The sequence below is a fragment of the Myotis myotis genome, unplaced genomic scaffold (genome assembly GCF_014108235.1).
Source record: "Myotis myotis isolate mMyoMyo1 unplaced genomic scaffold, mMyoMyo1.p scaffold_m19_p_6, whole genome shotgun sequence".
NCBI lineage: Eukaryota > Metazoa > Chordata > Mammalia > Chiroptera > Vespertilionidae > Myotis > Myotis myotis.
Genome location: NW_023416368.1, coordinates 1866998 through 1890056, shown reverse-complemented (window position 1 = coordinate 1890056; position 23059 = coordinate 1866998). Strand labels below are relative to the sequence as shown.

At 58.2% G+C, this 23059-nt stretch overlaps 1 protein-coding gene across 1 annotated transcript in view; it reads right to left on the bottom strand.

Moving 5' to 3' along the window:
* The window catches only part of SDK1 (sidekick cell adhesion molecule 1), a 562331-nt gene that overhangs the window by 173092 nt on the left and 366180 nt on the right, over positions 1 to 23059 (bottom strand). The window contains exon 5 of the mRNA XM_036313322.1: positions 9476 to 9609. Coding sequence (XP_036169215.1) covers positions 9476 to 9609 — 134 coding nt within the window. The remainder of the gene's footprint in view (positions 1 to 9475; positions 9610 to 23059) is intronic.

The window sequence follows — 23059 nt, the reverse complement described above, 5'->3', positions numbered from 1 at the left end:
CTGCGACAAAGTGGAGGACAGGCTGCCGGCTCCACGCCTGCCAGCCGCCGCGACAGGCCCTGCCCCCGAGGCTGTGGCCCTGAGGTGGGTGCGCGGAGGCCACTACCTGTCATGTGACTGACTCCTGTCTGTCTGTCTGGTGTGGCCTCCGTGTGCCGTCGCCACCCGACCATCCTCGGGGCCTGGACAGTCACACGGGGGGTCCTGGGGCCGGGGCACTCGGAGCTCAGGGCCGACGTGGGCCCTGGAACCCGGGAGAGCGAGACGTGTCCTTCTCCAGCGATGGCCGCTCCCGCGCAGAGGGCCCGGTCTGGCTGCAGGGCCCCGACCTCCCACGGGCAGCACCGACCTGGTCTCCTCTGCCAGGTCCGCGGGCACCACCAGGTCTGTTGGCCCCAAGATGAAGCCGCTGGGAAGGGCGCCCCTGGGTCTATGGACACGCTCTCTTGACCTGACCCCTCCCCCAAACCGACAGCCTCTGGACCGCCCGGGAGGAAGTGAGGCGCTGCCCGCCAGGCCCGCGGAACCGGGGTGGGCACGAGGGCCACGCAGAAGGGGTGCCCGGGCCTGGAGGCAGGGGGCTGTGAGGGAAGTTTCGGCGGCAGCTCCCGCGCACCTGGCGGCAGGTGTTCAACCCCTCGCGGGTCCTTGGAGCCCAGGGGCCCAGGGGCCCAGGAGCCCAGGAGCCCAGGGGTCCAAGAGCCCAGGGGCCCAGGAGCCCAGGGGCCCAGGGGCCCAGGGGCCCAGGGGCCCAGGGGCCCAGGAGCCCAGGGGCCCAGGGGCCCAGGAGCCCAGGAGCCCAGGCTGGCGAGCCCCGCGGAGTCTCGGTGGAGCACCCTCCCTGTCAGTGTGATGAGCACCCGTCACCCAGGGAGTCGCTGCAGCGGATCCCCGGCCCCACGCCCAGAGTCTGTGCCGGTCCAGGAGATGCTGTCGCTGTGGTCCCACCGGGAGCCAGTCACCCGGAGCCCGAGACCCGCTTCCCGCCCTGCCCTGGGCTGAGAACCACCTGCCGAGGCTGAGAGGAGCCGGAGCGGCGCCCTGACGCGCTCCCGCGTGACGCGTCGCCGGAGCCGGGGCCACACTCTAAACTGAGCCGCGTCTGCACGCCACAGGCGCCTGGTGCCCTTGACCCGGGCGGCGGCGGCGGGCGACCCTCACGGCGTCCGGTAAAGAGACAGCGTCCCGCACTCACTGTATTCTACTCTGTCACCTCTCCCAAGCCTCTTGTGGCGTATGCTGACCCAGCACGGTTTCAGACTGTGCGGGATTTGCCCTTGGTGGGCCCGGCCTCCCTGTGCCCTGTCCCAGCGCCCGGCAGGCGGGTGAGGGGTCTCGCCTCCCCCCGACCTCCCTGTGCCCCGTCCCAGCGCCCGGCAGGCGGGTGAGGGGTCTCGCCTTCCCCCAACCTCCCTGTGCCCCGTCCCAGCGCCCAGCAGGCGGGTGAGGGGTCTCGCCTTCCCCCAACCTCCCTCCCTGTCCTGCTGCATTTCCGTCCTCAGCGTACACCTCTCACCACCACTTTCATGCACATGGTCTTTATGTATTTTTGTCTCTGGTTGCCCATAAAACAATTCTGAAAACTATATACCCCTCATATATTTTAAGCCTGCATTTCAATATTTACTTTTAATTTCTAGTGTATTTTAAATAAAACTTTAGATCGCTCTTTTAAATGTATCCAAAGGGACTTAGGTACCATTTGCTACCCACTGTCATTCCTATAAAAAATCTCCTTTTGAATACCTGGATATTTCACTTTATTCCTTTTCCTCCCTCAACCCGTGTGCAGAATTTTATTTACTGCAACATATATTATCCTCGAAAGCCTTTCATCACTGTTACTACTTCTCTCTACAAGAAAGGACAGATATTTCATTACATTTTTTTCAAATCCCTGTGATCCTAAAACTCTAAATGTTAAAAAAAATTCTGGGTTGGGTCTACATTATTATTATTATAGTTAATAATCAAACCAACATACGTTGCTGCAAATATTCAACATAAAAGTAAACTTTCCTCAGAAGTGCATCGCTTAATGAGATCACTGGTCACCGTGGCGAAAAGTGAGACAGACGGACTCTAAGGCCACAGGAAACTCCACTGTTTCCGGACAGACCGCGTGCGGGGGTGTGCACAGGGGTGTGTGTGGGGCAGACGGCAGGGGCGGGCAGTTGACTCAGCGTTCTCCCAGGCTGGGGCGATAGTCAAAGTCGTCTGCGGCCAACACGGCAGGGCACCAGCCAATGCGAGCAGAACCGGCGGGACAGTGGCCGGTACCGGCCCCTCGGTGCAGGGTAGGGGGGAACACGGCCGCTGACCTGCATGCTGGCACAGGGGCCAGGAAACTAGAGCCGCGCCCCGATGGCCATCGAGAACACGCCTGCTGTCACTTCTTAGTGCTACGACTAAAGTGAATGAGACACAAAGGCTCAGATCCTGCCCGTGCAGCGGATACGTCTTCCGACGGTGACGTTCTGCACGATTTTTTGAGACCGTTTTCTTAACTCAGGAGGAGCTCTCTCGCAGATGCTCAGGACGGAGGGAGTGCTTCAGTGCTGAGAGGCCCGGCGCGCAGGGCGGCCTCCCGCTGTGGTCTCCCCGGGGAGCCCCTGGCTAGTCAGGGCCTAAGGGAAGCCTGCTGGGGAGGGGGTCGGAGCGCAGGAGCGCGAGGCGGAAACCTCCCCGACGAGGCAGACCTTTGGGCTCAGCGCTGTCCAACCCACAGAACTGTCGCTGGGGGACGATGGGTGTGGGCAGCGCTCAGTGTCGGTGAAGGCGCCGCCCAGCGGGGGGCTTTATCAGGATGGACCGCCCGCAGCAAACCCATGACCGGCCAAACCAGCACACACGTGACAGGCGCCCGTGGGCCAGCGCGGTGGGTCGCCGGCACCGCCTCGCTCCCCCCCAGTTCCAGCTCCTACTCCTACGCCCACAGGGGGACCCTGGGACACTGTTGTTCTTGCCAGAGTTCACTCGAGCCCTGGCTGGTGTGGCTCAGTGGATAGAGCGTTTGCCCACGGACTGAAGGGTCCTGGGCTCGCTTCTGGTCAAGGGCACATATCCTGGTTGCAGGCTCCATCCCTGGCCCTGGTTGGGGCGCATGCAGGAGGCAACCAGTCGAGGTGTCTCTCTCACATAGAGGTTTCTCTCTCTCTGTGTCTCCCCTCCCTCCACTCGCTCTAAAAATCAATGGGAAAATATCCTCGGGTGAGGATCAACAACAAAAACACAGAGCTTCCCGCGTTCCTGCACACCTGGGGTGCTGTGTGTCGTGCCCCCAGGAAACGCACGCAGGACGGCCCTCAGACTCCACACACGGTCACGCAGGCGACAGCCACGGGCCCAGAGTCCCAGCCCCAGCCCCAGGCTACTGTAAGCCCCGAAGAGCAGGCTCTTTGGAACCCGCCTGAGAAAGCTGCGGCAGCTGCCCCGGCAAGAGGCAAGCAGTGACCGCGGCAGCGGCTCCTCATGCCCGCGGTGACCTGCGCTGCCGACTCAGAGCCGCATGGGGCTGGGGATCGCAGCTGACTCCACCGGGAGGACGTCCCCGAAGCGGACGCGGGTGCGAGGTGCCGGCGGAGTCACCGCCCAGATGACAGCACCCACGGCAGAGACGGCGAGGGGCCACTGGCCAGGACGCACAGGAGTGGCCCTCGGACGCGCCATCGGGCTCCCGCTCTTTCTGACATGGATCCCATCCCACATCCCGGCCCCACCTGCTCCTGACAAAATGGGGGAGAGGGCGCCTCGCTCTAGATCCGTCCTAGGCCTCAGAGGAGCTGGTGGCCTTTCACGTAACGGACACGTTCGGGACTGACCTCCCCACGGCTGCCCGGGCCCTGGGCGTGGCTGCTCACTGTTCACAACCTGCGGCAGGTCAATGGCAGCGCCTGGGAGGCGGGGAGGTGACTGCAGGTCAGTCTGGTGAACCCGCTGGGCTGACGGCCTCCCACGGAATGGCCTGCGCGGGTCTAATCGTTAGCGACGACAACACACCACTGGTGGTCACACGCCGCAGCTTGGCGTGACGCTCCCACACTGAGTGCGGATGCCCGTCTCCACGGTGCCACACGCATCCTGCGCTCAGGGGCGGGTCTCCTCCCACCGCCCCTCCCCCTGCACAGGGTGGGAGCCGGCTGGCGCCTCTGCACGGACAGCACTGTCCGCCGGGACGGGCCCTGGCATCAGGCAGAAGCGCTCCCTGTTCAACAGCTGAGGTCTGAGGTCTGAGGTCTGAGGTCTGGGTGTGGGGGATCCCAGAGCCTCTGTCCAAAGGGGGGGACCCGGTGACGCACTCCCCCAGGCCACGCCCCTGGCTCCCCTCCCGCGGACACGCTGACCGGCTGCAGGACAGACGCTGCTCCCTTTTCACAGGAGAAACCAGGGCCAGGGGTCCCACCAACCTGGGCTTGAACCCCCAATCCCGCCTCCCAGGCCTGTGGTCTTCTCAGTGTTAACGTGCTAAGGCCTCTGCTCCCGGCTTTGAGAAATGAGTCGCTAGAGGGGCATTTTCACTTATGTTTTGAACGAAAGCCCCAAGAAGAACTCTAATCTTCGCCGTTGCTATGGAGATCGGGGGTCAGGAGGTGGCCACGCCAGCACCGGTGCACAAGGCCGCCCTCCAAGCTCTCCTTTCAGAGCGGCGTGGGGGCACAGGGCGCCTTCGTGCGTCTTTGCTCTCAGAGCTCCCCACGGGCCGGGTGCCCTCTGCCTGGAAGGTGCGTGCGTGCACCTGTGCCCTCAGCGCTGAGCGGAGCAGGTGGCTGGCTACGGCGCACGCCGGGGGCACTGCAGACGCAGGGGTCGGCAGCAGCCGTCCCGGCCTGTGCTCATCTCAGCCGTGTGACCGGGACACACGAGCCTCTGTGAACGGGGCCTTAGGATTAGCCCCGAACGAAACCTCCTTAGCAGCCTGGGTAAAACACCGGTTCCCACTCCCTAACGAACACTGTGCCCTGAGCTGGGAACTGAACAAAGATGGATGAACAGCCCTGAGCGCGAGATGGGTGAGCTGCTGGGATGTCGCCTCCTCGCCGGCGCGGGGACCACACGCTGCAGGGCGCACAGAACCGATCACGGAGGGTGGGCTGATGCACGAGGCTCGCGGCCGGGGAGGCAGGCGCAGCCCAGACTGGGTTCTGTCCGGAACCCGCCCGGGGGGCCGGGCCAGAGGGCCCCGCAGCCGGTCAGCTGGGTGGTTAAACTGGTTGCCCCACAGCAGCTACACTTCCTGTTACGTTTCCGCCCGTCTTGGGAGGCGAGGCCCACACAGCCCACGAAGCCAGAGCTGGATTCTCCACTGGTTGTTGGTGATGCGGACGCCGTCCCCAGACGGGTCTTCAGTGATATTCCAAACGCGGGCGCCGGCTCTGGGAACCCGCCACGCGGGCGCAGTGGCGAGGCCGAGGCCCCTCCCTGAACGCGAGGCACAGAGTGAGCAAGACTTCCACCGGCGCACAGGTGCTCAGACTCGCCCCGACATCGCCCTCCGGATCCACTTCCACTCCGCGCACACGGAGGCCGCGGCACCGGAGCGTCACGGAGGACAGCGCTGCCAAGTGTCTCCAGAAGGAGGGGCCCGGTGGGAATGAGAGCGCATTGCGGTGCTGTTTGAAGAGGAGACATTAAATGAAATGAAATAACAGGAGGCGAGAGGCAGGCGTTTCCGTTTCAATCAGCGTCGTCCTCGGAGAGACTCATTGCCCGGGACATTTGGAATGTCGGGTCCGAGCCCGCGAGCGCCTGGGGACGCGGCCTTTGAACAATAGCCGATGAACCGTGCCCAGGGCTCTCCCTGGCGCCTCGCTCTGCCCTCGATATTTCCCAGGAGGAAGCTCGCTCACTCTGCATTCAGCTGGGATGACCCGACCCGCCAGGTCTCGGTGAGAAGCCGGCCAAGCGGAGCCGAGGACAGGGGGCAGGTGAATGGAGCTCCCTGGGCTCCCCTCAGCATGGAAGCGCCCGCGCAGCCGAGTCCAGCCCAGTGTCCTCCTCCTCCTCCTGGTGCATCTGAGCGGGGAGCCAGCATGAAAAATTCCTGCGACGTTCCCAGTCCCTCCCCTCGGTGTCCCTAACACCGGGACTCCCGGCACAGACACAGTCCCTCCCCTCGGTGTCCCTAACACCGGGGCTCCCGGCACAGGCACAGTCCCTCCCCTCGGTGTCCCTAACACCGGGGCTCCCGGCACAGACACAGTCCCTCCCCTCGGTGTCCCTAACACCGGGGCTCCCGGCACAGACACAGTCCCTCCCCTCGGTGTCCCTAACACCGGGGCTCCCGGCACAGACACAGGACACTTCAAAGCGAACACAGCTTTCCCAGGGGCAGGAGAAGGGCGTGTCCCCAAGGCGCCTGCTTCCCGTGCAGACCCTGCCGGCCTCATCTTCTCAACGCACAGAGGGGAAGCTCAGGGCAGGGCGGTCCATGCCACACCCACAGAGCAGCGGGCGGTCCTCTCAATGACAACTGGCTGGAATATCTTTGGATTCTTCAGAAATGCTGGCTGGCTGGTGGGTTTTAAATAGTCAGCATCTCATGTCTAATGGTCACGTGTTTAAAAACTTGCCCGGCTGGCGTGGCTCGGTGGTTGAGCATCAACCCATGAACCGGCAGGACACGGTTCCATTCCCGGTCAGGGCACATGCCTGGGTTGGGGGCTCAATCCCCAGGAGGGGGTGTGCAGGAGGCAGCCGATATTCATCAGTGATATTCTTATCTCTGTCCCCCTCTTCCTTTCTCTATGAAATCAATCAATCAATCAATGAAAACTATTTATTTTAATCTAAATCCTCTTTTTCTTTTGCTTCCTTCCCACCAGCTTCAAGTGTAGCCAGAATACTTAGCAGCTGAGCAGGGGTGAGGCTGTGAACTCTCCCGTTCACAGGTGCTTGGCCTTGTGCAGGGTTTCCTCCCGTAGCCAGGGGACAGCCCATCACGCACGAGGTGCCCGATACCACGCGGGGCCATGGGAGCTGCTCCACATCCACGTGGGCCGTCCCTGCAGGGGACGGTGTGTCACTGTGACAGGAAATGAGAAGGGGCCACGGCAGGCCGCGTTTAAATTCATTACAGACAATCCCCCAGAAATGTCATCGCCAGTACTTTACAGCCCGATCGTGGTCACCACAGCAAGGTTCCCTACTTTAATCTCCGGATGCCGAGGCCAAATTTATCTTTGTTAAGTGAGAACTGGCTGTGATGTCTTTGGGTTCTTCAGAAATGCTGGCTGGCGAGTTTTAAAGAGTCATCGATCTTGTTCGGTGGTTCTTTTCTGTCACCCTGAGTCTGCAGCACCCCCTGCACCTGGACCAGCGTGAGCAGCCGGAGGAGACGGCGCTCGCGGCAAGCCTGGGGGGGTGCCCCCTGTGTCTCTGACCCCGGGGACCCTGGCGGCCAGGACCAGCCCGCAGCCGCGCTGGCAGAGCCCTCGCCTCGCGCGAGTCTGGAATGGAGCAAGACACACACATGGTTTGGGGTTTTCTGCAAACTTATCGAGACTTCTGAACTTCAGAGGTTTTCAAAACAGAACTCCTGTGAGAAATGCATAATCGGTGCCGCTTCCCTTTGAGCTGAATCCAGTGTGTCCACAGGAAGTTCTCCTAAGAATGAAAACAAGGCTGTGTCCGCACTCCCCACTCCTCACAGGCTGCCCAGCCGGTAAAAGAGCAGAGACTACACGAGGGACCGAAATGTAGGCTTTCTCCTAAGATGTGAAATAAGTTCGTCCATACCTTCAACCTCCTTTTATGTCTCTTTCTACACATTTTACCTGGTGCCCGTGAAAAGATAAAAATATACAAGGGAATGAAATGCAAAGGAGTTAATTATAATATTTATGAGCTGCTTCCAATATACTTCTTGGAGTAGAAACTAAAATTACTGAAAAAATTTGCATATTCCAATTATCTACCGCACGGCACTGCGCCAGCATGGCAACCTGCCGGGTCCGGCCTCGATCGAGCAGGCACGTAGGGACGGCCGAGACGCGGCTGCCTCCGAACTCCGCGCTGTTCGCACCGCGTCACCAGAGTGTCTGTGCGTCCTCACGGACCGAGGCCAACGCCCTTGGCTCTGACTCAAAATCCCCCCAATCGGATCTATTACTACCCTGTATGCATATGACCATTTAGCGCCAAATCCGATTTGCTGGACAGGATAATGGTAAAGCTTGAAAATCATTAAAGTAATTACAACCTATGTGATAACGCACTTTCCACCCTTTCTGACCAATGCTGGAAAAGCCTCGATAAACCACACCCATCGCTACTACGGTTCTGACTCAGGTCCTTTACACGGCAGCGCAGGGCGCACGGCCTGGCCTCGGACCCGCGCTGACCCGGGCAGAGCTCTCGCGCACCAACAAGGCCGAGCTCAGTCCACAGCCTGGAGGTCGGGCTCAGTCCTCCCGAGGGATCCGTGCACCCCGACGGCCGGCTGACCAGGAGCCCTGCCGGGGACGCGCGGGCACGGGAGGCGCTCAGATGGTTCCCAGGCACTGCCCCCGGGTCTGCCACCCACGTCCCCTCAGGAAACCCCCCTGGAAGCCACGTGACCCTCAAGGACCACAGGCAGCAAACGCTGGATCCTGCTCCACGTGCGAAACAGCCCTCTCCAAGTCCCCGCCGGGGAGAGCCAGCCTTCACGGTGCTTTTGAGAAAGACGAGACCCGTGCGCGCAGACAGGCCCACTGCCTCCGCTCCTCTCCGACGTGACCGCGATCGTTTGCAATTCTCCACGGCCCCTTCCTGACTGCGTGTGCCCAACAGCACCGTCCTGCATGTCACCCTGTGCAGCCTCGCGCTGCACACACCTGGCAATGCCCCCCCCCCCCGCCCCCGCCCCACGCTCCTATCTCCTTGGTTCAGGGTTCTCGCTGGTGGTCACTCCCCTCCTCCAGCAACACACTCTTGTGGCAGAATTTCTGGAGCCTTTCAAAGGCCAAACATCTAACTAAGCTTCCTCAAACTACCATGTGCTCCCGTAAGCTGAACACGTAACTGTGATTTGCGTGTGTTCTCTACCCGATTCAGTTAAATCAGGTACAAAAAGTGATCAGCGGATGATGCTTAAGAAATGCTGCTAATTTGAACATGATTATATTTGGTAAATATTTTCTCAAGGGTTTTATTATTGAATGAAAAGAACATAACCTGTGCTTAGTCTAGTCTCCAACATGATTCACCGGTTCAGTTCCTATACGCCAAAGGAGTTTTGCTGTTAGACAGTGCACGTGAGCAGTGTCCGGAAGCCAAAATACTTTTACTCCCTCCAAAAAACAAGCCCTTGTGTTAAAATGATGAGGTGTGCCCTCAGTGTCAGTCCATCCCGCCAAAGGCAGCATGGACCTCGGTCAGTGTCAAACCTCCGCCGGCACCGGCAGGAGACCTCCCGCAGAGCAAGTGGCCCATGGCCAGGGGCTGTTCACAAACCCCATCTTCCCGCTCCGGAAGGACCCCGGGGGTCAGAACTCACGGATTATGCTCAGGTGGACGGGCGGGCTGGTCCTGTTCTCGCCGCTCCTCTCGTTGACGGCCTGCACGTAGTACGCCCCCGCGTCGCCCGCGCTCGCCGCCAGGATCACCAGCTGACTCTCCCGCGTGATGGCTCTGTGTCAGAGAAGGGACAGCGTCAGGGCCCTGAGGACCGCTTACCCGTGAGACACCTCGACTCACGAGGCCGCTGCACACGGACGTCCCGAGGTGCCTAAAGGTCAAAGGCTCCGGAAGGGCAGACGGGCATCGCAGCCCGGCTTCAGGGACATGGGCAAGGCCTCTCGGTCCGGCTGGCCCGCTGCTGCGGAGGTCCGAGCCCCAGGCACTCACTGCACATCTGTCCTGCCCGCAGCTGGGAGGAAGACAATATCTGGAACATACGCATCCAGGGTGTGTTAGAACTCAAAGGTTCCTCCGGGAGTTTGTAACAAAACAAGCTAGCCCGGCCCGCGTGGCTCAGGGGTTGGGCATCGACCTATGAACCAGGAGGTCACGGTTTGATTCCCAGTCAGGGCACATGCCCAGGTTGCCGGCTTGATCCCCAGTAGGGGGCGTCCAGGAGGCAGCCCATCAATGATTTTCTCTCATCATGGATGTTTCTCTCTCTATCTCCCTCTCTCTTCCTCTCTGAAATCAATAAAAATATTTTTTTAAAAATATATTTTATTGATTTTTTTACAGAGAGGAAGGGAGAGGGATAGAGAGCTAGAAACATCGATGAGAGAGAAACATCGATCAGCTGCCTCCTGCACACCCCCTACTGGGGATGTGCCCGCAACCAAGGTACATGCCCTTGACCGGAATCAAACCTGGGACCCTTGCGTCCACAGGCCGACGCTCTATCCACTGAGCCAAACCAGTCAGGCAATAAAAATATATTTTAAAAAAACCCTAAAAAACACCAAGCTAGAATAATTCCGGAAAAAGTTGGCCTTTCTCCCGTGGGGGCTGTTTGACCAAACCCTTCACATGGGGCCTGGACCACCAGGCCCTGGACCCCGCACGTGAACTGACGGTGATTCTCCACCACCCAGGAGGCCTCACGGGGCCTTTGGGCACCCAGTCTAGACGGATGGATAGAGGAAAGCTGCAGTGGGCACGGCTCTCCCAGAATCACAACTCCAGGACCCATGCCCTTCACCTGTACCCCACTTTAACTACGAACAATCATGCTTAAGATACATAATCTTTACTCCCTGGAATGGAGATAAGAAACGCCCTAACCTTTGGAATAGAGATTGATAGGATTGGAATCAACTGGTATAAATACAGATGTAACAAGACAACAGGACACAGAACTTAGAATACAGAACCTAGACACAGAACCTAGACACAGAACCTACACAGAACCTAGAGACAGAAGAACTTTGCTGGAGAGAACATGGCAAAAGATCCTGGACAGAAACTGGCCACAGAACCTAGAGACAGAACCTAGTGAGAGAACCTGGCTGAAGAACCTAGAGACAGAACCTGGCTAGAACATGGCAAGAGAACCTGACTAGAACCTGGTGACTGAACCTGGCTGGAGAACCTACAGAACCTGGCAATAGAACCAGGCAAGAGAACCCAACCATGCTGATCAACTGAACGCTGCCTCTGTGTCATTCCTTCTTCGCCGACTCCGTCCACACCTTTGGGGACCCCTGGACCTGCTGGGGTTGGACCCCAGCAGACCCACTCACCCTCTCTCTTTAGAAATGAGAAAACTGAAGCTCAGAGAGGTTAAGGTGTTTGTCCAAGGTGGCACAGCAAGGGAGCAATAGGGGAGGGAGGACTAGGCCCTCTCACATGTACACAGCGCTCTGCCACCTGCACCACACACAGACGCTCACCAGGTCACCTATTAAAAGAAGAGAAAGCCTGGCCGGCGTGGCTCAGCGGTTGAGCATCAACCTATAGAACCAGGAGGTCACAGTTCGATTCTTGGTCAGGGCATGTGCCCGGGTTGTGGGCTCAATCCCTAGTAGGGGGTGTACAGGAGGCAGCCGATCAATGATTCTCTCTCATCATTGATGTTTCTCTCTCTCTCTCCTCCTCTCCTCTCTGAAATCAGTTAAAATATATTATAAATAAATACCTCTCGGGAGAAATTTTAGTAAAACCCTCTTTTCCTTCCTGCTGCCTTTTGGAAAGCTTTTTCAAAAACCCTTGATTTTTGTTCATCATATAAAATTATCTTACAGGTACTGCTTATTCAGGGTTTCTGCAGGATATATTACAGTTTGAGGTCTCTATGATTAACTTACCTCATTTCTCATTTAAGAAAATTTCTCTATTAGGAAGTTTTCAATTTTTAGTCCCATAAAAACATTTTTTTAAAGTTTTACTGTAATATTTATGACTCCTTTATAGATTCCTTTAGAGAACCATAAAAATTATTCCATTTCGCATTAGTATATGTTACACTGGCACCTAAAATTAAAAATGAATATTTATTACACATGAAGTTACCCATTAAATGGTACAATTTAAAAACAGTAACTTTTTGCTTTTACATCTGATTTGTGCCAGCGTGATTTCAAGTATGCCTATTACTTCTCAGAATTATTCTCCAAAAATGCTCATCGCTTCTCTCTATTACATGGCATCGCTTCAAGGGTACTGAAGAATAAAAAAGTACATTAAGAATAAAAATACTAAAATTTTCACTTATTATCATTTACATCTTTAAGCTCTTTTTTTTCTTTTAGTTTTTCATTTCTGTACCAGTTTAAGTAAAAACTCACGAAGAAAACTTACCTATTGCCAACAACATACAACAAAAATGCCCAAACTTTGGAGAATATCAGCTTAATCAGAAAACTTACTCTCTCTGAACACAGCGTTCCTATTTAAAAACCCGATTTTCAAATGAAAATGAAGGTATCTAACCGCGTGCAGCTTAATTTCCGATTCTGACCATCGCCGTGCCGTCCCCACAGGAACACTGACGGCAGCGCAGTGGCCACGCTCCCTGCTCCGAGCCCTCTCCCCGCAGCCCTGCGCTGGCTGGGCCGCACTTTCCGGGGCCTGTGGTGAGGACACCGCCCACCCCAGCACCAGGTCCTGACCCTGATCCCCCGAGGACAGTGGAGGTCCCTGGCCACGCTCAAAACACTGGGGAAGCGAAACGGGACCCCAGGGAAGAGCCAGGCTTGGGGATCAGGGCTTCCCACTTCTGCTGGACGCCAGCCAGGAAAGGTGCTGTCCCAGGGGCTGCTGGGAGCCACCCTCCCCGGGAACCCCGAGGGGAGGCAGAGCTGAGACCGAGGCAGGAGGAGGGACCAAATGAGAGGCGAGCCACGAGCCAGCGATAAGGAGGCAAGCTAGCGACCCCGCACACACCCTTCCATCCGCTCAGGGTTCAGTGAGGCCAGGAGGCTCCCGAGGCTGACGCCGACGCCCAACGCCTTCCCCGAGTCTCCCCGTGTCAGAGCCGCAATGCAGTGTGGGGAACCGGCCCCGAGTCTCCGCTCATCGTGGTGGTCTCCTGCCTCTTGCCAGGGACTCACAGAGGGAGCCTGTGCCAGCCTGTGGCCTGTGGCAGGTCCCCGGGGCCCCCTGGTTCTGGGGCGGCCACACCTGAGTGAGGCTCACCTGACCGAGGGCAGGCCCTCCGCTCCCTGGTAGGACCAGCTTCCTCTCCCTCCTCCACCTGCGGGCAAGGAAGCCGGCTGTCCCGTGGGGGCCATGTCATGTCCGCGAGGGGAGCGGCCTTGGCAGGGAGCTGATGGTGTCAGTGGCAGGACAGTGAGAACAGGGAGTGCCTGGGTCCTTGACCTTGACCCCTGATGGTGTCGTGGGCCACCCTGCTCCCCTTCCTGTGCCTGACTTCCCGTGCCATGCGCTAGCGTCCTTCCTTCCGGGTGGAACTTGCTTACGGTAGGGTTTCTGTTACTAGAAGTGAGAGCGATTCAAAGCAACATATGCAGTGCCGTCCACCAGGAGTGAAAGTAATAAAGACGTTGGCACCCTCTGTGCACAGGGAACAACATTACACACGTGTTTCAGCCTGTGTGTGCAACATGCCATGTGAACAGTGGCGAGCGCTCAGTGGGAAGGTGAGACGTTTTTGCTTCTGACTTCTGTGTTGTAAAATATTCTCCCACAATAAACAAGTATCCCTTCGTCATCAGAATAACAATTCCCACAATGAGCGCCAGGGCGCGCCATGCGATGAGGGCAGCCACGCTTCCTGCTCTCCCAGGGGTGCGCACGCGGCTTTATTAGCACATGGTTTCACGATACTAATTCAAACCTACATCGACTTCCCAGAAAATCATAACACGAAAGCCGGGGAGATTTCCCTTTCTTTGACTTTATTAAAATAAATGTGTGCATGGTTTTCTGTAAAATTTTCTTAGTCTTCCCCATCTTAATTCTAATTTTCAAAATGAAGTCTTACCACTCTAACTTCTAACTCCGTGGGATGATAATAAAGAAGATAGGAAAAAATAAATACAAGACTTAGTCCAACGTGGACAGAATGTAGCTCAGCTCAGGAGTGGGGGGCTGGATATGGCAGGAATCAGTCGCGGGACCGTCCGCTGCCTGTAGGCGCGGGCTCCACAGGGGCAGCTGTCAGCTTCCCCACAGCAGGGGGCCTCCGAGTGCCCAGGGAAGGAGGACTGGTTCCAAGGGGCGCTCTCTGGGCTCTTGGTTTCTCACCTGATTCTCCCAACGCTTTCCTGAAGCAGCGAGCAAAGTGAGATTCTCCACTTCAGAGCAGATGGACCTCAGAGGAGGCGCTGGGGCCTCCAACTGTGGGCACTGAGGGAAGAGACCCATGGAAGGGGGCTGTGCATGTGGCATAGGGGGTGGGGGGCATCCAGCTGGGAGATCCACGGTGAGCTCCCTGCCACATAGGAGGGGGCCATGCCCCAGCTGGGAGATCCACGGTGAGCTCCCTGCCACATTGGAGGGGGCCATGCCCCAGCTGGGAGATCCACAGTGAGCTCCCGTGCCCACACAGAACACCTGCTTTCAGAGATATGACATCAATCCCACAAGCACCAGGTTTACGGTGGATGGAAACAGCCCAGTGTTCACTCAGACCAGGAAGGAAGTCAGGGTATGTGTTCACCTGGATGCCATGGAAACAGAATCAAGTAACTGTACTCACTGCTGACTCATCAACCACCTGAGTCCTAGGCCTGGCTCAGGGTGGAGGGACACACACCTGGGCCAGGTGCACATGGCCATGGCCCCTGGGGCCTAGATCTGGAGAATTTATAAACCACAAGAAGTAACAGGAAATGCTTGAATGACATTCCCTTAAGCGGGGCAGTGGGCCCCCAGGGAGGATTTGGGGGACACCCCCAGGTCTCCGTGGTGAGCCTTGAGTCCCCCGTGCTGCCCACATCTGGCTCTCGGAAGAGGCACATTCTTTGGTTATCAGTAGGTATTTCGATCTTTGACACATTTAACACAAACTAGGACAGCAGCCGGTAACGTACACACTGATGTGCAGATGACAATGAGAATTCAGTGAAAGGTTCAGTAACAGAAGGACGTGGCTCGTCCAATAGGAAAGTACAATTGTGTCTGTGGTTTTCCTACGGCAAATGTTAAAGCAACTTTTGATTAGTTTCAATGGATGTTCAAGTACATTTAAGAAAACCAGTGCAGAAAATGCAGAACATTCGCTTCTGAGCCCGTAAGAAAGAAAACCCGCTGAAAACATGCTCCGCTCTAATCGATGCTTGAAGGGCCGGTTCCAGGCCTGGGGTTTCCGCCTCATCGGATCGCAGGCCTCTCAGTTCACAGCGGGTTCCAGGCAGACGACCCGGAAAGGTGCGCCCCCGCGGGCGCCATTACAGGGGGAGCTGCTCCTGAGGAGCCGGGCAGCGAGTCCGAATGCCAGTTCCCGTCGCCCGAGGAAGCACCGGGCTGAGCGAGGGCGCTGGGTGCGGGGACGGCGTCAGAGCCGCGAGGGAGAGTCGGGGAGCCAAGTTCTCAAAGTCCCCGACCAGCAGGAAGGATGCTGAGCTGAGCTAATGGACGGGGCGCAGGCGCCCGCGTGCCTCCACCTGTCCGTCCAGATCCCGGGGCCGAGGCAGAGCGTGTTCGGTCTCACACCTCCGCTGTGGGCCGTGATGAGCACGGGCAGCAGGAAGTAACTTCCTGGCTTCCATTTCCCCTCAGAGCTAACCCCTGTGAACAAGTCATCGCGGCGTCCGTGTGGGTCCGGACAAGTGCCAGCTGGGGGTCCGGCTGGAAGCGGAGCAGCCTCCCTCCCTCGCTCCCTCCCTCAGGCCAGCTCTGGTGTCCTCCCCGTGAGCCAGGGCGACAGCACTGCCACCAAAAGGTCCTTCTTAAAATGGGAGGGAGAGGGAGAGAGAGGGAAACATCAATGATGAGAGAATCATTGATCGCTGCCTCCTGCACGCCCCACACTGGGGACCAAGCCCCCAACCCGGGCCTGTGCCCTGACCGGGAATCAACCGTGACCCCCTGCTTCATAGGCCGATGCTCAGCCACAGAGCCACGCCGGCTGGGCGGTAAAGGGCCTTTAGGGGGCGCATCAGGGCGCGGCGAGAGGAGGCGTCTGCTGAACCCGAACCTGGCTCCTCACCGGGGATGGCGTCACTGTCCTCTTCTGGGGGCTGAACGTCAAGTCCTCTCTGGAGTTTGGTGCATAGATTTCCACGCAGACAAACACCGCCAGGACACCGAGCCGTCGGACGGAGGTTGTGAGTGGATGTTGCTGCCGCCGCTGCCTGAGACAAGGCCGCCCTCAGGAGCGGAGGGTAATGACCGAGCAGAGGCCGGGACATGACAGCGCGCACCCACCTCACACACAGAGGCAAACCCGCCACGAGGCCTCGCTGCAGGAAACCCCGCCTCCTCTCAGCTCGGCCACGCGTCCTGCGTGGAACCCACCCTCTCCCTCCAGGAAAGCTCTGCCAGGTGCCGGGGTCCAACCCCAGCGGGTCCAGGGGTCCCCATAGGTGTGGACGGAGTCGGCGAAGAAGGAATGACACGGAGACAGCGTTCAGTTGATCAGCAGCCTAGCCAGGATCTCTAGCCAAGTTCTGGTCAGGATCTCCAGAGAGGTTCTGCTTAGGATCTCCAGCCAGGTTCTGTGTCCATGTTCTCCAGCCAGGTTCAGTTGCCAAGTTCTAGTCAGGTTCTCTTGACCATTTCTGTAGTCAGGTTCAGTCCAGGATCTTTTGCCATGTTCTCTCCAGCGAAGTTCTTCTGTCTCTAGAGAACATTCTGTGTAGGTTCTGTGCCTCCTGGTTCTGTCTTCTTCTGGTTCTGTATTCTAAGTTCTGTGTTTTGCTGTCTTATTACATCTGTATTTATACCAGTTGATTCAATCCTATCAATCTCTATTACAAAGGTTAGGGCGTTTCTTATCTTCATTCCAGGGAGTAAAGATTATGTAGCTTAAGCATGATTGTTCGTAGTTAAAGTGATTAATTACCCACCTGGCACTAGTTAAGAGGTTTTATTCCCTCCCTAACTTCAGGGGAAAATCCCTACCTGGGGAAACAACCTTTCTCAGAGACCTTGGTTAAAACACATAGTGCCAAGAAGGTGAGCAAACGTATTAAGAACAGTATGCCATATATGCCAGGTCCCTTGAAACAGCAAGGATGGACTGGCTCCCGACAGCCAGGAGGCGCGAAAAAGAAATGAACCCCTGCGGCAGCTCGCTATTCCTCGTCCAGGATTCAGCTCTCCGGGGATTTGCCCGGAGGAAATACGTTTACGGAGAGCGGGGCTTCCTCCAGCCTCCAGCTGGTTTTAAAAGCATCTGAGTCTATTTACACGTGTCCAGGGGCTCTGCGCGGTTAACGGGCTGTCCCAGAGCCAGGCAGGAGCGGATGGTCACCCGCCACAGGACGCAGTGAAACTGAGCCCCCGTTTGGGCGTACAAGCAGCAAGCCAAGCTTTTTTCCTGCTAAAACTATTTTTTTTTTTAAAGAAAAGGAAACAAGACTTTAAACGCGTGGAGTACATGTGTTTCGCTAGGTCTTTGTGTCCTGGAAGAGTGGAGCTACCCGGAGTGTGAAACCCGCTCAGGCCAGAAACCGCTGCAGAAGGACAGGAAGGGACTACAAGACAGACGGGCCCGTGGAGGCCACGCAGGGGTGGGGACGCGGGGGTCCCCCTGTCTCTGAGGTCCTTGAGAGCAGCGACGAGTCTGACGTAAGTTTACTTGTGTATAATAAAAACAAAACACAATTCAGCCCGACACTGAGCGCTGCCATGGCCAAGGACTATCGTTTCCCCAATTTTTATCTTGGTGAATCCTCACCCGAGGACATTTTTCCATTGACTTTTAGGGAGAGTAGAAGAGAGAGGGAAAGACAGAGGGAAATATTGACGTGAGAGAAACACACCAATTGGTTGCCTCCTGCCTGTGCCCCAACCAGGACCCAGGCTGGGGAGGAGCCTGCAACAGAGGTAAGTGCCCTGGAGCGGAATTGAACCCGGGACCCTTTGGTCTGCAGGCCGACGTTCTATCCACTGAGCCACACTGGCCAGGGCTAGTTTCCCCAAACTGAATGAGTAGCAAGACCAGGGCAGCTGCCAAGCTGGTGGGTCCACAAGCCTGGTGAGCAGCTCTGGGCCACCGGTCATTCATTCCCAAGGTGGGTGGGCAGGAGGGGTTGGACGCAGCCCTCCCGAGGAGGGGGAGGGGCCAGGGAAGCCGCAGGCCAGTGAGGCTCTGGACCAGTCCCTCCTGTCGCTTCTCACTTCCTCCCCGTCTGCAGGATGGCACTGGGCAGCACACCTGCCAGGCTCCCGGTGGCGCCATCTGCAGGGACCTCCGCCCCCCCCCCCCCAGGACCCAGCGCAGGAGGCGCTGCCGAGAGCGGGTCTGAGGGAGCGCACGCGGCAGGCGGACGGACTGCGGTGGGAAAGTCCTTCCCTCTCAGGTCAGCACAGCCAGCTCCTCTTCAAAGGAACGTGCTGACCGCAAAGGGCTCTGCTCTCCGCCTCTGTGATCACCGGGGCACAGCTGTGCCCGCCGTGGCTGTCAGACTCAGTACCGCAGCTGCTCTGCGGCAACGCCGGGCCTGCCTTCCAAACGGGCCTGGAAAACGCGGGCTCCCCAGACTCCAGCAGAGCTCCCCGCTCGAGGACCAACTCCCTCAACACTGAGGGTGACGATTCATCTCGAGGGAAACGCGGCCTCTGAACTGCCTTTCCTTGTGGAAACCACAGCTCCGGGCCTGGGTCCGTGGGAGGGGAAAGTGCAGGCTCCACTTCACCAGACGCCCGCGCCGGCCCTGCTCACTACAGCTCGGTCCTGCTCACTACAGCTCCTTCCTGCTCACTACAGCTCCTCCCTGCTCACTACAGCTCCTCCTGCTCACTACATCTCCGCCTGCTCACTACAGCTCCTTCCTGCTCACTACAGCTCCACCTGCTCACTACAGCTCGGCCCTGCTCACTACAGCTCCTCCCTGCTCACTACAGCTCCGCCTGCTCACTACATCTCCGCCTGCTCACTACAGCTCCTCCCAGCTCACTACAGCTCCACCTGCTCACTACAGCTCGGCCCTGCTCACTACAGCTCCTCCCTGCTCACTACAGCTCCTCCTGCTCACTACATCTCCGCCTGCTCACTACAGCTCGGTCCTGTTCACTACAGCTCCACCTGCTCACTACAGCTCCTTCCTGCTCACTACAGCTCCTCCCTGCTCACTACAGCTCCGCCTGCTCACTACATCTCCGCCTGCTCACTACAGCTCCTTCCTGTTCACTACAGCTCCGCCTGCTCACTACATCTCCTCCCTGCTCACTACAGCTCCTCCCTGCTCACTACAGCTCCTTCCTGCTCACTACAGCTCCTCCCTGCTCACTACAGCTCCACCTGCTCACTACAGCTCCTCCCTGCTCACTACGGCTCCTCCCTGTTCACTACAGCTCCTCCTGCTCACTACATCTCCGCCTGCTCACTACAGCTCGGTCCTGTTCACTACAGCTCCACCTGCTCACTACAGCTCGGTCCTGCTCACTACAGCTCCTCCCTGCTCACTACAGCTCCGCCTGCTCACTACATCTCCGCCTGCTCACTACAGCTCCTCCCTGCTCACTACAGCTCCACCTGCTCACTACAGCTCCGCCTGCTCACTACAGCTCCTCCCTGCTCACTACAGCTCCACCTGCTCACTACAGCTCCTCCCTGCTCACTACAGCTCCTCCCTGCTCACTACAGCTCCTTCCTGCTCACTACAGCTCGTCCCTGCTCACTACAGCTCCACCTGCTCACTACGGCTCCTCCCTGCTCACTACGGCTCCTCCCTGCTCACTACGGCTCCTTCCTGTTCACTACGGCTCCTCCCTGCTCACTACGGCTCCTCCCTGCTCACTACGGCTCCTTCCTGTTCACTACAGCTCCGCCTGCTCACTACAGCTCCTCCCCGCTCACTACGGCTCCTCCCCGCTCACTACAGCTCCTCCCTGCTCACTACAGCTCCGGCCAACAAGTGCAGGGGGAGCGTAAGGGCTGAAAGCACATTTGTAGACACGCACGAGTCGTTGAAAGCCCTGGCCCAGGAGGGTGAGCAGACTCCTTGTTACTGTGAGCGCACGTGGGTGCTGGGAGGCCCCGCAGGCTGGGCTGGGGGCCAGGTGGCCGGCGCCCAACACCTGTGCTCGGAGCTGCTCTAAGGGCGCCGACCAGCGTGCGCAACTGGCCGTCACCACACGGAGCCACTGGATAGCACCAGCGCTGGCAGCTCTCCCCCCCCTCCAGCCATGTGTCTGCTTTGGATGCAGCTCCCCGAGGACGGACCCCAGCCGCTCCCCAGGAAGGGGGGGCCCCTCCCACTCCCCCTGCGAAGCAGCTCCGCCCACCTTGCAGTGAGATGGACTGACGTGGCGAGCTCTGTGCTACATGCTCTGCACGCTGCCGCCTCCGGTCCTCCTGGCGGGGGGTGGTCAGGGCCAGGGACAGGATGGAGATCCCCGGGCACCGAGCACCCGCCCGACGCCCCTGCCGTGTGCACCGAGCGCCCGCCTGACGCCCCTGCCGTGTGCACCGAGCGCCCGCCCGACGCCCTTGCCGTGTGCACCGAGCGCCCGCCCGACGCCCTTGCCGTGTGCACCGAGCGCCCGTCCGACGCCCTTGCCGTGTGCACCGAGCGCCCGTCCGACGCCCCTGCTGTGTGCACCGAGCACCCGCCTAGCCCTCTTCTGTTTGGGATAATAAAGGCTCCCTTTCTTAGCATTGGCACAAGAAACGCATGAAACAATATCTAGAACCAGGCCTGGCATGATGATGGTGAGCTACTGTTGTGCCCATTTTACAGACTGGAAACTGAGGCTGTTAGAGGTGAGTAACTTCTCAAAGAAAGTGGAAGAACCATGAATCTAATTCAGTCCCCGCCACGCCACCCCCCTAAAGGCAGTACTTTCTCCGCAGGCCCCTCCCCTAACATGCCACCTTCCCTCTGCCCAGCCCATCGGGCAGGAGGCCAGGCCAGTGCTCGGGGCAAACCTGAGTCACGGGGGTGTCTTGGGCCTCGGCCTCTATCTCGGTCTGTCTGTCTGTTTTCATGTCTGTCTCTGTCCCTCTATGTCTCTCTGTCCCTCTGTTTCCATGTCTCTCTCCCCCCTTCTCCCACTTTTCTGGCAACCCCATCTGGCTCCCTTGTGGCTAAAACAGTGCCCGCTCGCGGCTCTGCGAGGAACTGGAGGTGCGAGGAGGGAGCGGGGCCGGGCTGTGCGGGTCTGACGAACCCCGTGTGACGTCACCAGAACACCTGCCCACAACAGGCCAGAGGTGGGCCGGGGCCCTGAGCCTCGAGGTTCCCGCTCCCAGCGGGACCCCACGCAGGCCTCTCGCTGCTGCTGAGGACTCGCCTTCCGCCAGCAGAGCCCGCGCCGCTCGGGGCAGGAACAGGGCCGGGGTCGGCGTGGAGATCAGCGCACAGTGTTCCCTTTGGAGAGAGGAAGTGATATTTTCCTCAAGAACTCGGACTCTGGGCTTTCTGGGACAATCCGTGTAACAGCCTCCGTGTGAGGCTGGGATGTGTCTGCAGTGAGAAATACACAGGGGCTGTGGGCTCGCCGGGGGCGGCGACCTGCCCCAAAAGCCAACAATAACGAAAGAGGGCCGTGCGGGGCAAGGGGGAGGATATTGAAAACATTATTAACCCGACAGTGGACGGTCAGGAACCATCGCTCATGGTGCCTGGACACCCCTCTGAAAGGAAAAGGAGAAAAACGGGTAAAGATGGAAAAAGGGGTACCAGCACTTCCCCCACAGACCTTCCTGCCACGGCCAGGGCCTGGCTCACGCCCATGACAAACAGAGCAGTGACACCTGCCCACGGGCTCAGGGCCCCGCTCGGTGGCCACGTGCCCGTCCTGGTCCTGAGTCCTCACCGCCTGATCACGGGCCTCCTAGGGCTGCCACGGGCAGGGGTACCAGCGCCCCAGCCCCAAAGGACCACAAGGAGCCAGAGCCAGGCGGTCGCGCTGAACAGAATCACACCCACTGCTGCCAGAGCCACGCCCACCCGCTGCCAGAGCCACGCCCACCACCAGAGCCACGCCCACCCACTGCCAGAGCCACACCCAGGGAGAGACTGGGCGGTGCCTGAGAAGCCGGCCGCTGGGTAGGGAGGCCGCACAAGGTGAAATGTCTGGGGTCCTTGAGGCCCAGCTCTTAGCCCCGGGGTCAGCGTGTGAACCTTCAGGCCGGCAGCATAGAGGCCCCCGATGACGGCCACAGCCTCGCCCTGGAGCCTGTAAGTAAACATGCCGCTCAGGTGGCAGAGGGACCTGGCAGATGTGATGGAGTTGATCATCTGGAGATGGGGCGGATCTCGGACGTCCAGGGAGCCGAGGAGGCGAGAGCAGGCACAGCCAGGGGGATGAGTGAAGACAAGCTGGGAGCAGCCATGCCCCCTGGGACCGTCCAGGCCAGGCCTTGCTCAGGGGGGCGGGGGGAGAAGGGGAAGGGAGGGAGGGAGGCCTGCAGGGATGGCTCCCAGCCCCCTCTCCACTTTGGTGGGGCTGGGTGACCAGACCTCAGGGCTGAGGCGGGGATGAAAGCGACGGGGTACTGACAGACACTGACACACTACAATGGAAATAAATAAATTATGTGGAAGGAGCTATTAGAACTCAAAATGAACAGCTGAGGTCAGTCAGTGCGCTTCAAAAAAAAAAGATTCAACAATTCAGCAGACTCTAAGGGTCATGGAGGAGGAATCCATGCTTTTAATTATAACCTTGGAGTGATATTGAAAGAGAATAAATTATATGCACTATGCTCCAAAAGAAAAGTAGAGACATATTAGAAAAGTTTTCATTAAAGCCACCACAAAGGGAAAAAAGGTTACGGCGATAAAAGATTACTCTCGGCTATTAAACAAAGGCCTGTAATATGAAGTAGCTAATTATACAATAACCTCATAACTGAAAAGCAACGTGTCTTATTTTATCATCACGTCCGTCTCCTGGGGCCACGGCTGGTTTGCCTGCGCTTTGGGGCACCTCACGGACGTTGCTCAGCTTGCGATGGGGAGCCCTCCCCACAAACCCACAGCAAGGGAAATGAGGCGGGTTGAAAACACCTTTACCGCTGCGCTGAGGAGTGTGGGCTGCTGACCCT